Below are 22,445 nucleotides of genomic sequence, written 5' to 3' on the forward strand. Positions count from 1 at the left end.
TAGGGCCTTTCTCATAAAATGTACGACTTTGCCCTTCTCCCCATTCATTCTAAGCTCCAATTCTTCTTAGTGACCATGATCTATTTTCTGCTCTGTCTAATGTCTTTTTGCAATCAAGTGAATATTTTTTGCCCTTCACTAAAACAAATTTGACACATGTGAAGGACTGCCTTACTTCTCAAAACAGTCCACTGGTTAAATGCCTGGTTTACTTTACTTTTTTCTTAATACATTTTTCACAGTGCTACAAATGTTGATAAATCTGAAGATAGCTTAGTATTCATGTTTTTAAAAAAATGTTTTTGTTTTCTTTTGCAAACCAATAGCAATGTCCATTAAAACTAAACAGATTTATAATAAATGAACATTGACCTCACATGTGTTTTCAATATGAATGTGTTTTGGCTGGCTGAATAACTTTTTTTTTTTTTCCTTTTGGAAACTCATAAGATACAAGGGAAGGGAACGTTCTGTATGCTTGGACTACACCCTTTGCTACTTCATAGCTTTTAGATTTGAGGTATTTGTGGAATAAAGCAGCTACTACTTTACTTACTGAAAGGCTGAGCTCTGAAGTGGCTTAACCAGCCCTGTTTATTCTTTGCTTTCAAATACTTGTAGTCAAGCAAGGATAATGGGGGTGTGGGGGATTGAGTAAAACAAGTCCCAGAATTGACCCAGAAAACTAGACTGGGCAGACACTGGAGACGGGACAAGTAGAGAGTTCTGCAGAAGTCTTGTTGACTGTAGATTTCTCTCTCAGACCTGTTTTTGGAAATATTGCTGGATTTTACTGCTTGGTTCTCATTTTTTGCATTATATTATGTTACTCTTGCCTCGCAGCTGGGCAGTTTCTTCCTCTTGTGTCAAGCGATGGGGAAATGGTATTGCACAATTTGGATTTATTGTGGCTACTCTTTTGTGCTGTGGACTTCCCTAAATATTGTGACACTGAAAAGTTCAAGTCTAAGACTAGGACTGAAATGCTGATTGTCCCTTTTATTGATAAGAATTTTATTTTCCTAATCCCTAGTGATGCCATCCCTCCACGTTTTGTGCTTTTGTGAGCCATCTTTAGTGATCTGACATGATAACTTTTGTGTTTTGGCTATCGTGGGCTCATTGGAGCTCATTGCAGGTCCCACCATATTACACTTTTGGCACACTAACTCTAATGCTGTATATTTTATTTTTTTCTTTGCAGCATTAGGAACAATTCACAATGGCAAACATGACAGAATTTTGGCTAATTTCCGCTCCAGGGGAGAAAACGTGTCAACAAACCTGGGAAAAATTACATGCAGCGACCACAAAAAGCAACAATCTCTCTACGAATGCAAAGTTTAACATTCCTGACTTAAAGGTGAGTGATTCTCTGCCAACTGCAGTCGCCTGGTTTAAAGACTTGTGGTGGCAAGCTTTCAGTTTTATTGGGTGACCAAGCCCTAAAACACTTTATCATAACCCACTTCACTTGCAGTTTCATTTATTTGTATTAATATGCTGTCTGAGTGTTCAAATTCTTGGGTATGTTTTGAGATAACATTGTCTAGTTTTGGATGGAGTTTTTATATTTTCTTTACATGTAATGTCTGTCATTCAAAGATGAGCACTGTTTTTTTCCACTGGTACCACTGAACACATACATAGTATTACAACCCGGTAATAGACCCAAGTAATTGGGTGCTAGGGTGGGACCACCAGTTCTTTGAGTTCAACCCTTTGAGATGCTCTCCTGGCAATCCTCAGTGCCTTGCCAGGGGACTTTGTCTTAACTTGTAAAGGGAGGGGACTCCCTCGCTACAAAACTACTTTTTGGTTTTGTGTGTATGTTGTATTAGGACCGCAAATATCCTGTGTGATAAATCTGGTCATGCTGTCTGATATTTTTAATCATGTTGCCTGATGATACTAATAGTGGCCTGTATGGGTAGCTTACAAGTTTAAGTGCTTGCCTCTGTCATAGTGTTAGCCTGACCTTTGTAATCTTGAATCCATTTCATCCTTTGACGTCTGTACATCGAGTATTGTAAGAGTGCAAAGGGAGGACACTGACACACCGTTGGCATACACTTTCATTTAGTCCAAAAATAAACAAAATCCAGCTTGTGATACTGTAAAGTTCCAACTCAAACATCGTTCCTTATTGCCCATAGTTTGCTTCACTATTGGGTTCCTGAGGAATGCCTGCCTTCTCCAGGTATTTTGTATGCAATACCTCCACAGTGCCAGCGGAATGACTCCTTTCCCTGGGCCTTCTTCTGTTTGTCTTTGCGCTATACACCTCCATGGGGTAGGCTTCCTTCTCCTGATGTCTCATGGCTTCGCAGTTCACACTGTCAGCAGGAGTGCCTCCCTTCCCCATGCTTCTTTGACCCTTTTGCTTTCACAATTCTAGATTACCAGGGGGAATGCCTCCCTTCTCCTGTCTGGTTCACAGTTTGCAAGAACTCCCAGTCTTATGGGTGCGGGTCCCAGACCTGTGCATTTCTCATGTCCTTTTGCATAAGACCCGGTTCGCTATCCTGCTAGGTCCTGGCACTATGAAGATGACTTGGGTTACTCTTAGGGTGCAGGTCCCAAGACCCGTGTTCAGACACTTTTCAGCCCTTCTGAAGGCCCACCAACTGTCCTCTGAACCCAGGTACTTGAAAGAGTGCTTTGGTCGATCGTGGGATCTACTCTTTGTCCTTTTGTTCCTCTCACGGCCCCTGCTGCTTTCCTGTGTGCTGCAGCGGCTGTGCAGCTTTTGGTTCCTCGCCGACTGAATGTCTCCTGTTGACCACGCCTTCCAGCTGCTTCTCGTGCCTGGACGCCTGCTTCTCCACGGCTCCGGATGGTCACTCCACGGTGGACCGGATAGGGACGGCTCCACCTGCAGGGCAGCATTCCCAGCAAGGACCTTCCTGTTCTCTGGTCTGCTTCCGGTCTTGCGGTTCCTCCAGGGAATGCTCGCTACATTCTAGACACGTTGAGGATAACTCTGCCTGCCCAGTAAACTTCTCCATAAGTCCTTTGGTTAGGCAGTGGCTTGAGCGTCTCCTGCGCTTGCGGTTCCTCTAGTGTCAGGTCCGCTAGTGATCTTGACTGGCGCAGAGGTAATACAAACTCCTGCCTTCCCGTTGGGTCTTGGCACCTAGGACTAGTCTGAACGACAGGCTAACCGCAACCCGTTGGGGAAAGAGGGTTAGGGTCTGTTGGTTGGATGGGTAGAGGGTTTCAGGATAACCAGGAAGAGTGTTAGGAAGAGGATTAGGGAGAGGTTGTGGATGGGTAGGGGGAAGTTAGGGCGACCTGCTCCTCGGCTCCTACTGCTGGTCTGTTCTTGTGTTCTTTCACACTCTCCGCCCTGTCATTCTATACACGCAACACACTCACTTTGAATATGCCCAGCTGAGGAAGAAGCCTTTCTAGTGGAGCTTCTAATCACACAAGTTGGAGCTTGCCTGCGATCACTACTGCTCTCTTCCTGCATTGTCCTCATGCAGGTAAGTTGCACATGTACGCATGTTAATCACCTAACGCATTATATGCAGTTCTTTCTAGTGCGTAAGCGTGCTCAATCGCCTAGAATCAGAAACATAAATAAGAAAAAGCACTTAGTTGCGGATCGTAGTCCAAGGTCCTCTTGGAGCGGTCTGGGTAGTCCAGAATGTTCAGAGGGGAAGTTCTGCTGGAAAAGACGAAAATAACAATAAGTGGGGGCTTTGCTAGTTACTCCGTTATTAGCTGCATTGTTTGTTTGCCAAATGTGGACACATTTGCGGAGTGCGCGCTGCTCGGGGTTGCTTTCACCCGGGGCTCGGCACACGTGATTCTACGATCCTCTGTTAGTAACTCGTAGACCGTAACGATCCGGGTTGCTGTCACCCAGAACGTTGTAGAAGCGTTCTATCCACTCAGTCACGCCTGTAAAGCACTCGACAAGCGGATTAGTGTCTGCCATGCACTGTGGTCTTTACTGCGTAATGAACATGCCCCTGAAAGTATTAGTTCTTGTTCCTTACAAGTAGTCTATAAAGCCGCTTATCTGTATATGAATGCAGGGCCTGGGGAATGTTCAGGCGGGCTGATGCCCCGCGTCACCGTGCCCTGAACGGAGCACTAGAAAACACGTCCGTTCCCTCTGGTAGCCGGAGTAGCAAGCGGGATCATACGGGCCGGCCCGCGCATGCGCATTCTGTTGGGTGTGGCTTTTCCCTTGCCGGCAGGCTCGTGGGGCATACAGCCTGCTGGGAAATGTAGTTCCCGTGTGTTTCTCTGTCCCTGGGCATTCTGCCTGCAGTAAGGATGGAATAGCCTCCTTAAGTAACATGTGGAGGGCTTGCGCTGGAGCTTAGCAGCATAAAGCTGTTTACAGAAGGTCTGTACTGGACCTATAGTGCAATTAACATGCCCAGCCCTGAAATCTAGGGAAGGCTTCCCTCACTTTCCTGGTTTCTCTCTTCTGTTTTGAATGGGTTCTGTCCAATCTGGTTTAGGGAAACACTGGACCATCCATTCAAGTTCTCAGGAGTGCTCTTTGTGCTTCTGCAGGTCTTCTTTGTCCCAGTACTGATCTTGAGGTCTTCTAGTGAGTCAATTGGTCCCTCTCTTGTCTCAGTACTTAAGGGATACACATCCCTTGAGGAGTCCACACTCTTCCTCGTCCCAGTACTTCCTATATTGATGGTATGGCAAAAACATATAGGAACACTAGGTAAAGTGTTGGTGGGAGGGGCGAGAAGGTGTGTTGGAGTTAGTTAGGCTATCGGGATACCATTTTCTCCCCAGGTCATCACTAATCCCATGGTGGGCTTCTCTCCCCATGAGATCCACCTGCTGAATACCACCCCAGGGGGACTAATGGGTAGCGGCCTCACCTCTGTGGCCTCATGGGAATGGGCTCCCCCAGGGGAGAAGTGACTACATCTGGGGATTTGTCACAGTACCATTTAAATGGGTTATGATAAAACCTGTTATCGATGCAGGTGGAATCTGGCATGAAGCACTATATCTTGGATCACTTATTATTATGGGGTCAGCATAGGATCTGACTAAAATGTCTTTTGCCTTGCTGCCCTGCTAAAGCCACCATGCTAATGCTGCATATATTAGTCTTTGATTCTGTTAATAAAGTGCCCTCTTGTATTTTAATGATGGGGCATATATTGCAGTGTTTTCTCCACCAGGGCACATGGCAGGATTAGCTGATAGTGGGCTAGGGGCAGCTGAAGGAACAAGTGAAGTATGAGAATTGGTAAGGCCGTCCTTCGAATAATTAAGAATTGAAATAAACCATGAATTCCTTGTGATAAATTGGGCAATCTACAGCGTTCTGGGACATATAAAAGTTGGCAACCTTTGTATTACACATTATTTAAAAAAAAGAAGGGCCTACTAGCTGCCAGGAGGTGGGCACATCGGTGAATGTGACTAAGCTATTGTCACTGTTTTAGATGGGGCGCACTCCACCCCCTCTTCTACTCACTGATGCCAGGATGTGGAGGCAGCTACCTGATAATCCCCCTCTGGGTGTTACTCAGTTGGAGGACCTAATGGGGAGGGAGGACCCTGTCGTGAGCAGTAACCAAATAAGGAGAACACAGTACCCTTTCAACCCGCTTGCCTTTACTTCCAACTCCTTTTCTGTACCCTCCACTAAGTACCCCAAAGTACTGTTGTAATACTTCTCTAGTGGAACCCATTGAGGAAAAAGACACTTGCACCGTATTCAATGGTAGTACTGGGACGAGGACGAGGATGCGAGTAAGAAAGATCGCCAAAAGGAACAAAGGTACACCCTCTAGCCTTTTCGACAGCGTGATTGGTCAGCTGTCATTCAAAGGCAGAGCGGAAAGAGAAAGATAGTGTCTTTGTTCAATGCTTTGTGTGCTCTTTGCAAGCGCTGCGTAGACACTCAGCAGGGAGAAGCAGACTACGCGCAGGAGGAGGGCAGACCCGTGGGTAACTGATGAAGCGGGAAGCAGACTGTTGCAGAGGAAACTCACCTGCCGGGTACCGGGGTGGCCGATCTGACTTCTAGGCAATTGGCGACTGCAAGGAGAAGTATGCAAAGGAGACCCACGAACAACCAGAGGGACGTTGCCAAAGCCCTAAAGGTACAAGGGTGGCTAGTCTAAAGGTTTGGGAGACCCAGGGAGCACATGGGGGCACAAAGTGGAGTGAAAGAAGATCAAGCACTGGGGCTGAGAGTCCTAGTGGAGAGGGTCTGGGAGCCAAACACACTTTGCAGAAATAAAGGACACTCAAACCTTGGAAGGCGAGCAAACCAGGGCTGTTGAGTGAGGAAAGAGTGAAGCAGGATAATAGTGTGAAGAAACAAGTGAAGGGGGTCTGGGATCCATGTGAAAGAGATACCCCAATTTGTGAGAGGGGGAATTCCGAGCATTGAAGACACATGCGACCTTCACAGACCTGGCAGAAGAGTACACCAGGGCTGTGAGATTGAGAGAGATTGGAAAACAAAAGTGTTGAGTGAATACATGAAGGGGATCTGGGACCCTGGCTGGGGGAAGAGTACCCCAAACTATATTCAAGAGGAATACAAACTTGTAGGTTTTAAGAACACTCAGAGACCTTGGCAGAAGAGTAAACCAAGGCTGTGGGGGAAAGTGCATGAAGAGTCAAAACTGGAAAGTGAGGAACCTGGCATACCCTACTCGGCAAGAGAGTGGGGCAAGAAGAGGGGTATTGTTAATGGGGTCTGGGACCCACAACAATTGAGAACATTATTTGCATCACCACTTGGGGGAAAGAGCCAGGCTATTTTACCTTGTTGCAGCCCTGGGAAACGGGTATTCTCACAATGAATAAACCTTATGCAACAGTAGAAAGGCTTTGGGGAACCAGAATCAAACCTAAGCCTTCTGGAACTTGTGCACAGCTTGGGAGAGAAGACCAAGCTCTTTTTGTTTGTCAGCCTTGGGAGGCAGGGTCTACGCACAAAGAACAAACTTGGAGCAACTGAAAAGGCCTTTAAAAGAGAGAATTAAACCCCAAACCTTATGGAACTTTTGTTTGCTCCCCTACATCTCTTTTGAACCTGTAAAGAAACCTACTTTGTCTAATATTGAAAAGGCTTTTGGGGAAAGCTAATCAACCCCAGCCTTATGGAACCGATATGCTTTTCTACTCCATTTCTGAACTTTTATTTTGGCACTATAATATCAGGCTGCAGGTTGTCAGTCGAAAGACATTTCCCTTTTCACCATTTTCCTAAGCTTAGTTTGTGAGTGATGGGATAGATTTTGGACCCAGGACGGTGGACTATCATTTGAACATCCTGACGCTGACATCATCAACATTAGTTTGTTTTGCAGAAGCAGGGAAACCCCTTATAGAGATAGGGTCAGGTAGGACTTTCTCCAACCCTTTGTATTTTGTCTTGACTAAAGGTTTTTATCAAATAATATGCCACCCTTGTTCCCGTCTTACTCCCAGGCCCTCACAGGGAGCATAGAGGAAACATGGCAAAGCAGTGCACAGAGCTGTACTTTTTGAAGACCACACAGTGCCTTAGTTCCCCCATTATTACTTCTTCACTGCCTCTTGGCTGTTGGAAATGGTTTCCCCAAGTTGGTATACCAAAGAAGGGGGAATTGCGCACTGGTTGCCTTTTCACTACTTTTTTATAGCCCCTTGGCTGTTGGTAGTGTGGGCTACAGTTCTCCAATTGGTGACCCACAAAAAGGTGAGTTGCGCCCTTTTCGACTCTTTACTTTAATGGTTCGATATTCAAAATTGTTATCTACTGCCGAGTGTCCTGTTTGAGGCACCCTAGGGTCACCTTTAATTGTAGGCCATCTCACCAGTTTTCTCTGGTGTCTGTTTCCCTTGTGGCTGCTGCTGAGGACCTTCTGCGTTCTCCCTCCTTCCATGACCGCTCCAGCCTAACATCTGTAGACTGCACTTCATTCTGTTCCGGAGCTCTACCAGCTCCATAGGGCTTCTGTGTCCTCCGGCACGCTGAAGCAGCTCATGTCGGGTTGCGAGCATGTCTCCCAACCAGCTAGGTTTCTTCCTCCACCTTCGACAATGCCACTTCCTGCTGCGCACACTCGGCAATGCTGCCTGCGTTTTCTTTCCGGGCCTCTGTCCGTTGGCGTTCTACGTTCTGCTTCCCTGGCAATCTCTGGGCTTTGGATTGCTTCTGCCTCTGCCACTATTTCCACGTCTCTTCTCAGCTGCAACTCATTATGGGATTTAAATGTCCTGCTCAAGTGCTTTGCTGGATAATGACTAGACTGCACAGTTGGTTCAATGCCACTTCTGATTCTCCTGACCCTTCTTCCTTGTCCCAATACCACAGGCATTATGGGACTTGAAGTCCATAGTGGTATTAATCCTTTGACATTAAGTTAGTTGTGAGTGTTTGAATAGCTGAGAGTTGTTGGAGTCAGGGAATGTTATAGAAAACGTTTGTGATTTAACATTGGTGTGAAGACCTCTACCCAAAGTTCGGGGATGTCAGATGGACTTCCTGAACTCCCAAGGTACACAGTTTACTATGTTTAGATGACTTTTCATAGCATGTTCTTTGAGTAGTTTAGGGGAGGGACTTGTACAATGACAGCACTTCATTAAATATTTGGGAATTCTAGTTCTCCTCATAAGAGAATGAATACTGTGTCTCTCCCAATAGTCATCACTTACCCCTGACAGCTATCTTCTCCCATGTGATCCTCCCTCATGATAACCCCCCCCCCCCGCAGTCCCTCCTCCAGGGTTAGGACCAGGTAGCGGCTGCCTTTCCAATACCACATGGGAGGAGACTTTAGGCTGGGGTTCCGTGATGACTCTGCAGGATAATCACACTCATCTGTCGTAGCGTCATTTCTTTTGGAAGGCTGACCCCTTTGCTGTTCCCTCTGCTGTTGTAAAACCACGGTTCGGCTTATTTCTTGGTTCTTGGTCTGTTCGGCTCCTTCGAGCCAATTCTTGCTGGTTCGTCAGCACAGGTTAACCATTTCTGGCGTGATCAGGGTTGTGCCACTCGTTGGTCGCTTTTGGCTGGCTCCAGACCAGTCTCGGAGAGAGCAGCTTTCCACAGGCTCCTCTCTGCAACACACCTACTGCGTCGGGCTGTTTCCTATCTCCGCCTTCCAAGAGGGTGTCTCCTATTGCAGCTGGCCCCACAGGACTTCCTCTTCTCTTTCTTTCTCTGATGGTTTTGCTCTTTGGCCCTCATTACAGTTTTGGTGGTATCCCACTGGTAAATCTGGTGGAATGCCACCAAAACGGTAATCCGTTTCCGCCTTTTGGAATATGCTGGTAAGACCAGCATATTCCAAGTGGCGTAAACGCCCGTAAATCCCCATTCACTTCCATCGTGGACACTGAGGTGATGATTGCTTCTACAGTGTGGTTGAGCTCCAATAATTGTTTTAGTTGTTTGTGTTGAATCCTTGTTATTTTAGCGCTGTGTGCTCGTCATGTGTTTTCCCACAGTGTTTCATCTGTCTGTTGCCCTCTCCCTTTGTCCTGCCTCTGACCCCATTGGCATCCTAGTTCTATTTAATTTAGGCATCCAGGGCAACCCCACTGCCCGTTGCATCCCCCTGTGACTAAGGACTTTGAGACAAACAACAGTTCCCGCATAGGCAGCTCAAGATGGTGTCTGCCAGTGTCAGCCAGGTAAGCTTGCAGCTGTCAAACTGCTTCGACTGCTAATGTAGGTGCTGTAGGTCGTTGGGGGGCAGCAATCACTGCATGCCACTAAACTGACCCACCTCTATAATTACTATATTGATCTTATCGCACCACTCATAAGCATCTCAGTGTACTGTATTGCTTGGCCATCTCTCCCATCTCCCTAGGTTAGTCGATTTTCCTTTTGCAATGCTGTTTGTAAGACCCTCCAGAATATTGCAGCATGAAATTGAAAATTTTGCAGCACAAAAAAAAAAGAATTGCGGCACACAACTGCATTTTTTTAATTGTTGAAAATACATCGTTTAACATCTTATTTAGTCTAAAACAGGAAAGATTATTGCACATTGAAACAGGAACATTTGAGGTGATGTGGGGAACCGTTAACAAACCTGCAAATAGTATTTTAGTTTTCATCAGCCTCATCTTCAGCCTCTGCTTCTAAAACCTGCCAGCTTCGTTGTAAGTCGTCTGATGAACCGGAAGAAAACTTAACATCCCGTTGCTGATGATTGTAGTGCAAAAACACAAGTGCTTGTATTGTTTTCTCGACACGCGATCGTCGCCTAGTGTTAGGCAGAATTATATGCAGTATTGTTTGGGAACACCACATACAATTAAGACTACAAGTGACAGTACAAATTCCCCTTTGGTACAAGCCTTTTCTACCTGATCCTATCACTGAAGTTCCTCTTGTCCAATTGCCTTGAGCGCTTACCTGTTGGTGCGATTTAATTTCTATTTAACTTCGTCTTTCTCTCCCTTTTAAATTGCTGGAGTGCCATTTTGCTCCCACTTCATTTTGTGAGCTTAACTTGTCTGGCATTTAAGGGAAGTGGTGTGGTGTAGTGTATTAAGAGTGTGATTTTTAGACTGCTTATAATAGTGTAATGTTATACAACTGAAGAGTAAAATACATGTACATGCTTTTACTTGAAAACTTTGAGTCAGTGTTTGCCTGAATCATAGTAATTGCTGTCCTTTGTGTAACTATCTGATACTGCTCACTTACTCTTACCAGTTTAACTGTGTAGTACAGGCTTGTACCAAAGGTGAACTTGTACTGTCACTGGTAGTCTTAATTGTGTGTGGTGTTCCCAAAGGGTACTGCATATAATTCTGCCTAACGCCTGGCAGACAAAATTATTTTGTAAATGCTGTTACTCCTTGGTGCATCAGCAGAACTTATGACAGTCTTTGTATGCCCTTGCCACTTTTTATAGTAAAGGTAGATGGTCAGCCATCCCGTGCCAGAAAACGTCTGTATCTTGTTATTCCAGATACCGATGCACGAACTGCCTCAGGACCTGCAATTTCAAAGTACAAAAGAAACTCCTGATTAGGAGCCTCACTTAGTCCTTGGATGTCCCGGGATAGCAGAATAATAATTGTTGTCTTGGGTTAGAATGCTAAGGCGTGCTGGATTAAATCAGCGTACCTGTTTTAAGAAATGTATCCCAGGCTAACCACAATCCATGAATTTCTTTTCTAGCTTGTTGAACGTTTTCAAAAACCTGAGTAAACTGATTCTTGAGCTGTTCTTTCTGATTCGGACTCAGTGTAGTTCCTTCTCCTGAGTCAAGAAAAGGCTGCAGCGACTCCAATGTCAGCACATAATTGTTGGTAAAGTTAATGTGTAGGTCTTCAAGATCATACACCTTCATGGCAACAGTTATCTGAGATTGAAAGATGTCAGTTAAAAATAGGATGCTCTGGCACTTGTGAGCCACCATCTGCAGCTGAAGGTTGATGCAATTCATGCTATTACCACTGAGAATCCTTTGAAGGTTTTCTACGAAATCGGGGGATGACTTGCTGAGATGCATCTCAGATTCCACAAAACCAGAATATGTGTGGAAATGTTTGCAGTGATATTGAACTGCAGCAAACCAAGGATTCCAATGGGTACTGAACGGGTCGGGTGCCATTTGGGATTGTATTCGATGGGTCTCAGTGAGGTGTTGTAAGAATCTCTGCTTTCTGCTACCAGCCATATACAAAATCCAGTGAGGCTCGGGTACACCAGGCAGCCAGTCTGTGAGCTGTATAGAAAGGAGGGGGAGAGGGAATAGCAGATCGCTAGGTTAGCAGGGGGAGAGAGAAGGAAGCGGAGAATAGGAAGGTGAGTTTCTGGAACTTGAGCCTGATATTCTTAAGTTCTGGAAACGCCTCAATACCTTCCTCTTCTCCTCTTCCTTCTCTCTTCCCCTGCTAACCTAGCTCACGGCTATTCCCTCTCCCCCTCCTTTCCATACAGCTCACTGGTTGGTAGCCTGGTGTACCCCAGAGTCTCACAGGTCCCAGTTACCCCTGCCAGTCCTCCTGCACTTGCCTCAGGGCCCTGCACGCCACCCACTCACTGCACTTGCTATAAATCCCCAGTCTCGACGGACTGAGTGCACTTGGTCCCCTGCCCCTCCCTTGTCCTGTCTGCACTTGCACTACAGCTCTGCCTGTAGATTGTTCTGTCCTTCCTTGTCTCGCCCCTTAATGTGCAATTGAAAAAAACATCAGAACCGCTGTCAGGCTTATTTGTTGTATCTTAACTGTTAAATGTACCATATTCACTTTATCTGCCTGTGCAGACCGTTATCGCTTCAGAAATTCAAGGGCTCTGATCGACTGTTGTTTTTTTTTTCTCCTTGTTCCCACCTTCCTTGAGTGCCTTGAAACACTTGCCTGTGTATAGGTGCTTTATCAAGAAACAATACCATGCCATACCATACCTAGAGAAGTACATTATAAATGCATTCAGCTCAACAAATGTTTTTCGGAAAGACTCCCCAACAAGCTTGAAGATGTGTGGCAAGCATGTGATGTGGATTGAGTTTGGATATAGATTTTTTTAGAACAGTTTTGTATGCCTTAAGCATGTATGCAGCATTGTCCGTGTTGAAGCACAGAACATTTTGGAATGCAATGTTGTAGTTATTGAAAACTGTCACAACTGCCTGTGCAACTGTGGCATGGTTGCACTGCGCTAGGAACACTGTCAGGAAGGTATGTTTGTATTCTTTGACTGCCATCCATCATCACAACTGCTCCAAATAATATATTGAGGACACAGCGTCCTTCAACATCCGGTGTCTCCTCTTGGTTGGCTGCCGTAGCTCCTGTAATTTTGCCAAAGCTTGAGGTAACAGTAGTTTGCCTAGGACGTTTTGAGGATGAATGAGGCTAATCATCATCTCCACAATGCTTTCTGTGCTTTTGTGAGCGCATGTGCGTATCAACAGTGTATTTTATTGATGTGGTACACCGCTACATTACATACAGAGCAAAACATGACTCCACCATCTGCATACATTATCTTGCTGTACTGTTTTGCCCTGTCAACTGCACTTATCTAGTTGACCAAATGGGAGCGATTCTTCCCAGGCTTTAACGGTAGCAAGAATTTCTCCATTGTGTCATTTGACTGGTCCAGCGGGCTCCTGCTGCTGTGTGGTGCTCTCCTTCGCGCTTGACCGGTCTGGAAAAAGTCTGCTGCGGTGTCAGCTGCAGTGGTGTCTTCTGTGATGTACAGATCCTGCTCCTTAGCTCAGAGATGGCAAAAAATGTTCCTGGGGGAGTACAGAACAAAGAGGCATCCTTGCTAGGCTGAACATTACATACTTTTGCTAGCAGAAAACAAATTATCAATCTCCCTTGCTGCTCCAACCCAACAGAGTATGCAGACTTTTGGAGCACCGAGGGATTCGCAAAAAATAACATTCTGAACACTGCATTGTCATTGCTCAAATGGAAAACCAATTAGTTCCCAGGTTGCTTCCAAAAGACTGTCAGGGTAATTCATAGAATTTCGCAGAAAAGTGTCGCAAGCGGCTGGCGCAGAGTGTCTGCGTGCGATTGTCTGCGCCAGGCACGTGCGCTAAAACCGATTTCCACGCACAGCTTATTCATGGATTTTAGGCTCCCAAACCAGCCGTGGCGCAGAGTATCGCAGCGACCCTGCAGCAGCGCCAGTAACGCCCCCAAGAACGCCCTTGCGCAAGGAAAAGCCATCAAAATCGCTAAATCATCGCAAAGGGCTGCGCTAACCCTGGACCAGTTTACAGGGCTGCCAAACAAGGAACGCAAAGCGGGTAACGTGCATATCAGGGGTACGCGTGAAGTTATACACGCGATTAGCCAGGGTATGTGTATTACAGGGGTGCGCGGGAACTTTTACACGCGATTTCAGCAGGGTACGTGTATTTCAGGGGTGCGCGGGAAGTTCCATACGCGAATAGCCTGGGCGCGTGTATTTCAGGGGTGCGCGGGAAGTTCCACACGCGAATAGCCTGGGCGCGTGTATTTCAGGGGTGCGCGGGAAGTTCCACACGCGAATAGCCTGGGCGCGTGTATTTCAGGGGTGCGCGGGAAGTTCCACACGCGAATAGCCTGGGCGCGTGTATTTCAGGGGTGCGCGGGAAGTTCCACACGCGAATAGCCTGGGCGCGTGTATTTCAGGGGTGCGCGGGAAGTTCCACACGCGAATAGCCTGGGCGCGTGTATTTCAGGGGTGCGCGGGAAGTTCCACACGCGAATAGCCTGGGCGCGTGTATTTCAGGGGTGCGCGGGAAGTTCCACACGCGATTAGGCTGGGTGGGTCCTCACAGGTGTTCCCTGTACACCCTCGACGGCCCCTGCAGGCAGCCCACAAAACAGGGGACTACCCTGCACACCTGCTCATGTCCACCTGCACCCCCACCCCCCAGCAGTGCAGGGGCAGCCTCCACCAGGCCCCCACTCATGTCTACCACCACCCCCACCCCCCAGCCACCAGGGGCACCCTCCACCAGGCCCCCACCCATGTCTCCCACCACCCCCACTCCCCAGCCACCATGGGCACCCTCCACCAGGCCCCCACCCATGTCTCCCACCACCCCCACCCCCCAGCCACCATGGGCACCCTCCACCAGGCCCCCACCCATGTCTCACACCACCCCCACCCCCCAGCAGTGCAGGGGCACCCTCCACCAGGCCCCCACCCATGTCTCCCACCACCCCCACCCCCCAGCTACCATGGGCACCCTCCACCAGGCCCCCACCCATGTCTCCCACCACCCCCACCCCCCAGCAGTGCAGGGGCAGCCTCCACCAGGCCCCCACTCATGTCTCCCACCACCCCCACCCCCCAGCCACCAGGGGCAGCCTCCTCCAGGCCCCCACTCATGTCCCCTATCACCCCCACCCCCCTCCACCAGGGGCAGCCTCCACCAGGCCCCCACCCATGTCTCCCACCACCCCCCCCGCCACCAGGGGCAGCCTCCACCAGGCCCCCAACCATGTCTCCCACCACCCCCAGCCACCAGGGGCAGCCTCCACCAGGCCCCCACCCATGTCTCCCACCACCCCCACCCCCCCCGCCACCAGGGGCAGCCTCCACCAGGCCCCCACCCATGTCTCCCACCACCCCCAGCCACCAGGGGCACCCTCCACCAGGCCCCCACCCATGTCTCCCACCACCCCCACCCCCCAGCAGTGCAGGGGCAGCCTCCACCAGGCCCCCACTCATGTCCCCTATCACCCCCACCCCCCGCCACCAGGGGCAGCCTCCACCAGGCCCCCACCCATGTCTCCCACAACCCCCACCCCCCAGCCACCAGGGGCACCCTCCACCAGGCCCCCACCCATGTCTCCCACCACCCCCACCCCCCAGCCACCAGGGGCACCCTCCACCAGGCCCCCACCCATGTCTCCCACCACCCCCACCCCCCCAGCAGTGCAGGGGCAGCCTCCACCAGGCTCCCACTCATGTCCCCTATCACCCCCACCCCCCCAGCCACCAGGGGCAGCCTCCACCAGGCCCCCACCCATGTCTCCCACCACCCCCACCCCCCAGCCACCATGGGCACCCTCCACCAGGCCCCCACCCATGGCTCCCACCACCCCCACCCCCCAGCCACCATGGCCACCCTCCACCAGGCCCCCACCCATGTCTCCCACCACCCCCACCCCCCAGCCACCATGGCCACCCTCCACCAGGCCCCCACCCATGTCTCACACCACCCCCACCCCCCAGCAGTGCAGGGGCAGCCTCCACCAGGCCCCCACTCATGTCCCCTATCACCCCCACCCCCCCGCCACCAGGGGCAGCCTCCACCAGGCCCCCACCCATGTCTCCCACCACCCCCACCCCCCAGCCACCAGGGGCACCCTCCACCAGGCCCCCACCCATGTCTCCCACCACCCCCACCCCCCAGCCACCATGGGCACCCTCCACCAGGCCCCCACCCATGTCTCCCACCACCCCCACCCCCCAGCCACCAGGGGCACCCTCCACCAGGCCCCCACCCATGTCAACCCAGCCACCATGGGCACCCTCCACCAGGCCCCCACCCATGTCTCCCACCACCCCCACCCCCCAGCCACCAGGGGCACCCTCCACCAGGCCCCCACCCATGTCTCACACCACCCCCACCCCCCAGCAGTGCAGGGGCAGCCTCCACCAGGCCCCCACTCATGTCCCCTATCACCCCCACCCCCCCGCCACCAGGGACAGCCTCCACCAGGCCCCCACCCATGTCTTCCACCACCCCCACCCACCAGCCACCAGGGGCACCCTCCACCAGGCCCCCACCCATGTCTCCCACCACCCCCACCCCCCAGCCACCATGGGCACCCTCCACCAGGCCCCCACCCATGTCTCCCACCACCCCCACCCCCCAGCCACCATGGGCACCCTCCACCAAGCCCCCACCCATGTCTCCCACCACCCCCACCCCCCTACAGTGCAGGGGCAGCCTCCACCAGGCCCCCACTCATGTCCCCTATCACCCCCACCCCCCGCCACCAGGGGCTCCCTCCACCAGGCCCCCATCCATGTCTCCCACCACCCCCACCCCCCTGCAGTGCAGGGGCAGCCTCCACCAGGCCCACACTCATGTCCCCTATCACCCCCACCCCCCCGCCACCAGGGGCAGCCTCCACCAGGCCCCCACCCATGTCTCCCACCACCCCCACCCCCCCAGTCACCAGGGGCTCCCTCCACCAGGCCCCCACTCATGTCTCCCACCACCCCCACCCCCCACCATCCAGGGGCACCCTCCACCAGGCCCCCACTCATGTCTCCCAGCGTGCTACGTGTATTTCAGGGGTGCGCGGGAAGTTCCACACGCGAATAGCCTGGGCGCGTGTATTTCAGGGGTGCGCGGGTAGTTCCACACGCGAATAGCCTGGGCGCGTGTATTTCAGGGGTGCGCGGGAAGTTCCACACGCGAATAGCCTGGGCGCGTGTATTTCAGGGGTGCGCGGGAAGTTCCACACGCGAATAGCCTGGGCGCGTGTATTTCAGGGGTGCGCGGGATGTTCCACACGCGATTAGGCTGGGTGGGTCCTCACAGGTGTTCCCTGTACACCCTCGACGGTCCCTGCAGACAGCCCACAAAACAGGGGACTACCCTGCACACCTGCTCATGTCCCCCTGCACCCCCACCCCCCAGCAGTGCAGGGGCAGCCTCCACCAGGCCCCCACCCATGTCTCCCACCACCCCCACCCCCCAGCCACCAGGGGCACCCTCCACCAGGCCCCCACTCATGTCTCCCACCACCCCCACCCCCCAGCAGTGCAGGGGCAGCCTCCACCAGGCCCCCACTCATGTCTACCACCACCCCCACCCCCCAGCAGTGCAGGGGCACCCTCCACCAGGCCCCCACTCATGTCTACCACCACTCCCACCCCCCAGCAGTGCAGGGGCAGCAGGCAGTCAGGCAGCAGCTGATGGCAGGTGGGAGCGTGCTCGGGGCTCTGGGGGGCAGTAGTTCGGCCCTCCGGGCAGGAGCGTGGTATTCCGTGTGCTTACGCGTGGCCAGCTTGGTACGGAGTGATTTGGCACGTGAAAATCCTGCACGTCAGCGTGAAAACCGAGGAAAGGCCCTTAGCGCGTAAGCGCGTCAGCACGCATACGCGATTCTATTGGACCAAAGGCCCTCAGCGCGTAAGCGCGTCTGTGACGTGACCCGCACGGGTGTTTCCCACACAGCACGTGATGACCGAGCACACGTGGAAAGACTGCACGTCAGAGTGTAATCGTGTGTGATTGGTGAAAATGGCCATACACGCGCGTAAGTGACGCTGGACGTGTGGGCCTGTATAAAAGGTACGTGTAGAACACCATTTCCTTGTACGTGCTTTTCGTGGAGAGCGAGTGGGTGAATTCTGTACTTCTTGTCGTTTCACACGCGATTTACTTCACGGCGTTTCAAGTTCATATTCCCTGTTACCTCTGACAGCTTTTTCTCTTTTTTCTCTTTTACTGGTTTACCTGGGCCTGTTCCCTCAAACAGTGTTCCCTTCTACTGTTGTCCTGTCTCCTCAGACAGCGTACAAATCTTCTTTTGGCGGGGGTGTTGCCAACCAAACGCGCTCCTTTTTCACGCTCTTTTACCTGGCAGACGGTGAGTCACGCACGTATCTAACATCTGTGCTTGCCCCGTGTGTAGCCTACCCCTTCAGAGGTCATTCTAGGCTGTATGTGACACGCATACGTTCATTCTTGTGTTACTGGGTGCCACAGCGTAGTGCAGGTTTTTCTTTCTGCACACGTGGTCTAGGAGGGGTTGCGTGCACGTCATCTCCCTTTTTTGGGGCTCCTGTGCGTAGCGTGACCCGTCATCTTTCCCCAGGGGTTACAATCAGCCTTGCAAGAGCACTAGGGTACAATTACCATCTGGTACCCAACCCCTTTGACCCCCAATTGCCCAGGACAATATTTTACAGCCACTCCCATAGGCACATTAACATCAGTGCCATGGCTGGGAGGCGAGGATTCCGTAAGGGTGGCAAAGGTGGAAGAGCCACAAGTGGTGGCCGTGGTGGATCCGGTAGGGGACGTGATCGTTACTTGCAGGGTGAGCCTGTCCCCCCATGTGTGGAGGACCAGTCAAGGGCACCCATAATCCCCCCCCCCTCCTGTTGAGGCTGATGTGGCTGACACCATCCATGCTCAGCCCTTGTTGGACCAGCCCATTGTGGCACCAGACCTGGCTGACTCCATGGCTGACTTCCAGGTCAGCAGGCCTATGACACATGCGCTGGTGCACGTTGATGTCACCATGCCACGTGCATCTGGGGCAGCAAGGTCATCTGCTGCACCAAGTAGGCAGGGCGGAGAGGCTGCAGGGGCAGCTGCGGCTCCATCCACCCCAGCCCTCACACACCCAGCCCGGACAGTGTCGGTCCTAGTCCATGCTGCTGACATTCCCCCTGACACCATCACACTAGAGCCAATGCCTGCACCAACTCCCATGCTGAGTGTGCAATCCTACACTCCTGATACAGAGTCCACCAGGGCTCCTACCCCTAGTGTCCAGAGCGGCGGAGGACACTCGGGATCACCACCACCTTCCAAGCGGAAGAGGAAGAGTGCTCGTCCGGCACAGGCTGATGCCCCAGACACGGCTACACAGTCCGGCCCATCCAGGAAGCCCAGCTTCACGGATGACGAACTGAATGCACTTGTCGAGTATGTGTCCGCACATGACAACGAGATGGTCATTGTTGCAGGATCCAAGACCACACCTGCACAACGCCAGGCACACTGGCAGACCGTTGCGGACATCGTAAGTGCCCTTGGAATCGTGTGGCGCACAGCCAATGATTGCTATAAGCGCTGGAATGACCTAAAGCGCAGGGCAAAGAGTAAGCTGGCCTCAAGTCATGCCGCAACTCTAGTGACTGGAGGTGGGTCTCCAGTAGTAGACATGGAACTCACTCCACATGAGTCAGTCGCTGGGACCTACGTCACGGAGGAACAGATCCAAGGCGTGGGAGATCTGGCTGATTACGAGGCATTGTCCGGTGAGTGCACATGCATGTGTGTGTCATCCATGTCCATGGTGTGTGTGAGGGCTTCTGTTTGTGTGACAGGTGAGAGTGTGTGCGCCTGAGTCGTATGGGTCAGCCATGTGCTTCATGCAATACATCCTGCGCAGCTGCATTTGGCCATAGCAGTATCCCTTCTGCCAACAGTAGACATCTAGCTCAACTGCACGCCAGTTGCCCTTGAAGTGTCACCTTGCCACAACATTGTTGCTTGATTTTTCACTGTTCATTTAGTCAGATTGTTTGCATTCCACCACTATTACTAGGCATGTCGCAGTCCTCTAGTCACATGTCTGACATGGCTACGGTAAAGTGGAGTGACTTTGTTACCTGGATATCATTTGTACAAACATGTCCCTGTGCAATTGCACCATTTCGGACTGGCAGCTCCAGGTGAAGAATCTGACCTGTTTGAATTAGAAAAGCTATTACATGAGGGAACTGGACTGAATGAATAGGTGCTGCCCTCCTCTCCATCTTCACTCAATAGCAATGGTACATGCCATCTGTGTGATGGCATGTGTGTTTCACCTGCCAATCACAGGCCAATGTGTGATGCCACTGCCAGGCAGCATGCAGAAAATGTGTTCATCTTCCATCTTGGTGTCATCAGTGTGTGCCATTTGCCTGCCCTTCATACGCAGTGAGGGTGCATGCATGGGAGGGTTTTAGTCATGTGGGACATGTGTCAAACAAGTACTGGTTCTCTTGCTTCTCAGCCCTCATTGTGTGCCATGGTGCTAATGCCTGTTTCCATTTCTTTGTTTTTATGTCTTTGCAGGGGAAGACGCACCTGATACTGCTGGGGTTGTGGAGATGGTGCAGACCCAGGAGGGGTCCGAGGGCCGACCAACCACCAGTGAGGGACGTGGTGGTGTGGTGGTGGGTGAGAACCCACAAGTGCTGCAGGTCCTGCTCTCAAGGGGTGTCTCTGGCTGCACCTCCCCAGAGCTGTACTCAGGTGTTGATTCGGATGAGACCTACGTGCCGTTGCAGGTGAGTGTTCCAGGGAGGGATTCTGTTCTGTCTCACCCACCTGCACCAGGGTCAGAACCCTCAATGGGGATGTCAGTGTTGGCAGCTACGCCTTTGGTGGTTACGGATGCAGGGTCACACTCCGCGACATCTGATCCTGTTCCTGGGCCAGCAGATCAGAGGGGGAATGCAGTCCTGCAGCCTCAGGCAGTGCCGGCACAGCAAGGCGCAGTTCGCCTTGCCCCAGACAGGTGTGGTGCCCGCCGACGTGGTGGCCGTACGCCACCTGGCAATACCGCATGGGAGCAATCCATTTACGGTATGGCAACCCAACAGGCAGCATCATCCGAGATGATGGCTCAGGCCATGGATAGGGTGGCCACTTCCATTGTCCCCCCTGAAAGTCTGATGGAGCGACTAGAGCAGGCAACCGACTCCATCTGCCAGTCACACAGGGAGGACATGTTGGGGTCCAACAGGGACAGGCGGGCGGCACTGGCGACTCTGCAGGAGGCCATCTCCATTGAGTCCCAGGGCCCCAGGGAAGCCCTGAGGCAGGAGCTCCTTCACCTCAGGACGACTCTTGTTGAGCTTGAGGCTTCAACACACCAAAGGACAGAACAGCAGCTGGAGCGTCTCACCCGTACGCTCTCGGCTGAGATGCAGGCAATGAGGGCAGAGGTCCGGGCATCCCGTGAGTTGTTGCATGGGGACCTCTGCACACTCATCCTCCAGAACCAGACCTACCACACCCGCATGCTTGCAGCCATGGAGGAGCAGACTAGGGCCTTGCGTGGGCTGCCTCCCATAGTGCAACCAGCTCCGGATGCAGCTGCACAGGGTGATAATAGCGACAGCAGTGATACTCCCACAATAGGGTAGCCGTGTGGGCCATGAGCCCATGGAGGTGTTTTTTTTTCCCAGGATCCACGCAGGTGGGTTCTGGTGTGCATCCTGTCCTCGGACCTCCTGGGTGGCCTCCCCAACCCCCCCCCCCCCCCCCCCGGGCCCTTCAATGGCCATTTTTTTTTTTTTTTTATTTTTATTTATTTTATTCCCTATTTTTTTTGGGACGATTTGTTGGCTTCCGTGGTTCCTGTGCAGGCTTGTAATGTATTTGGTTCAGATGCTTGGGTTTGAGTCACACACACCCCTCCTGCTTCCCGTTGCCATGGGCTTGCAAAGGGTGTGCCCAAGTGACAGTGAATTACACAGTGACGTTGTACTCCCATGAGCTGTGTGGGCAGTCTGTAGTCAATACTGTGTATACATTCCTAGTGCATATTGCTGTTGTGTTGTACACTGCATGTTGCATTGATGTGTAACTCATCTTCTGTGTCTACCTCCCAATTTGCAGGTCCCTTCCTCATGTCTACACAAGGACCTCTAGTCTGGAGATGTGGTCCATGTTGGCAGCAGTGCACCTACAACTCTACATGGCGCCAACACTGCACAGTTGGTAGTGGTGGGAGTGCAGGCATTTCCAGGTGGTGAGACTACTAATATTTAACATTAGTGATGTCATGTTAATGGTAGTACGTGCTCAAGTTTGTTGTTGGTCCGGCATTACTGTGAGCATTTCAGGTGTTGCAAGTATCTAATAGGGACACTGTACATTGTGACACTAGTGTCATGTTGTGTGGATTACTTTGTTTACCTGCAAATAGCATGACATGGCACGGTGTGTGGTGTGGTGGTGCTGGGGTTGGGTTGGCTGACATGGCACTGTCCTCTTGTTGCATTTTGCAAGTGGGCATTCATTTTAGCTGCTTGAATGTGCAACTTCACAAAACTGCATTGGTGGTGTCTGTGTGGGTAGGGATGCACACATTGTGACACTTCCAGGTGAACAATCTCAGGCTGATATGGTTTTCACGGTTCTTTCTCCAGACATTCAGGGTCAGTGTCAGGTTGAGTCATCATTGATTGTCAGATGGAATGTGGCAGGGCAGTGTGCACTCCACAGGGGTGTGATTTCTATGTGAAGTAATTAGCCACTAGTTGTGTACGG

The 22,445-nt window shown here is 51.5% G+C and overlaps 1 protein-coding gene across 1 annotated transcript in view; it reads left to right on the forward strand.

Moving 5' to 3' along the window:
- Positions 1-22,445, forward strand: part of ATP6V1C1 (ATPase H+ transporting V1 subunit C1) — a 1,238,716-nt gene that overhangs the window by 103,434 nt on the left and 1,112,837 nt on the right. Inside the window, exon 2 of the mRNA XM_069621464.1 lies at positions 1,205-1,363. Coding sequence (XP_069477565.1) covers positions 1,223-1,363 — 141 coding nt within the window. The 5' untranslated portion in view covers positions 1,205-1,222. The remainder of the gene's footprint in view (positions 1-1,204; positions 1,364-22,445) is intronic.

This window comes from Ambystoma mexicanum, chromosome 5q, assembly GCF_040938575.1.
Source record: "Ambystoma mexicanum isolate Mex_15411 chromosome 5q, UKY_AmexF1_1, whole genome shotgun sequence".
NCBI classification, from domain to species: Eukaryota; Metazoa; Chordata; class Amphibia; order Caudata; family Ambystomatidae; genus Ambystoma; species Ambystoma mexicanum.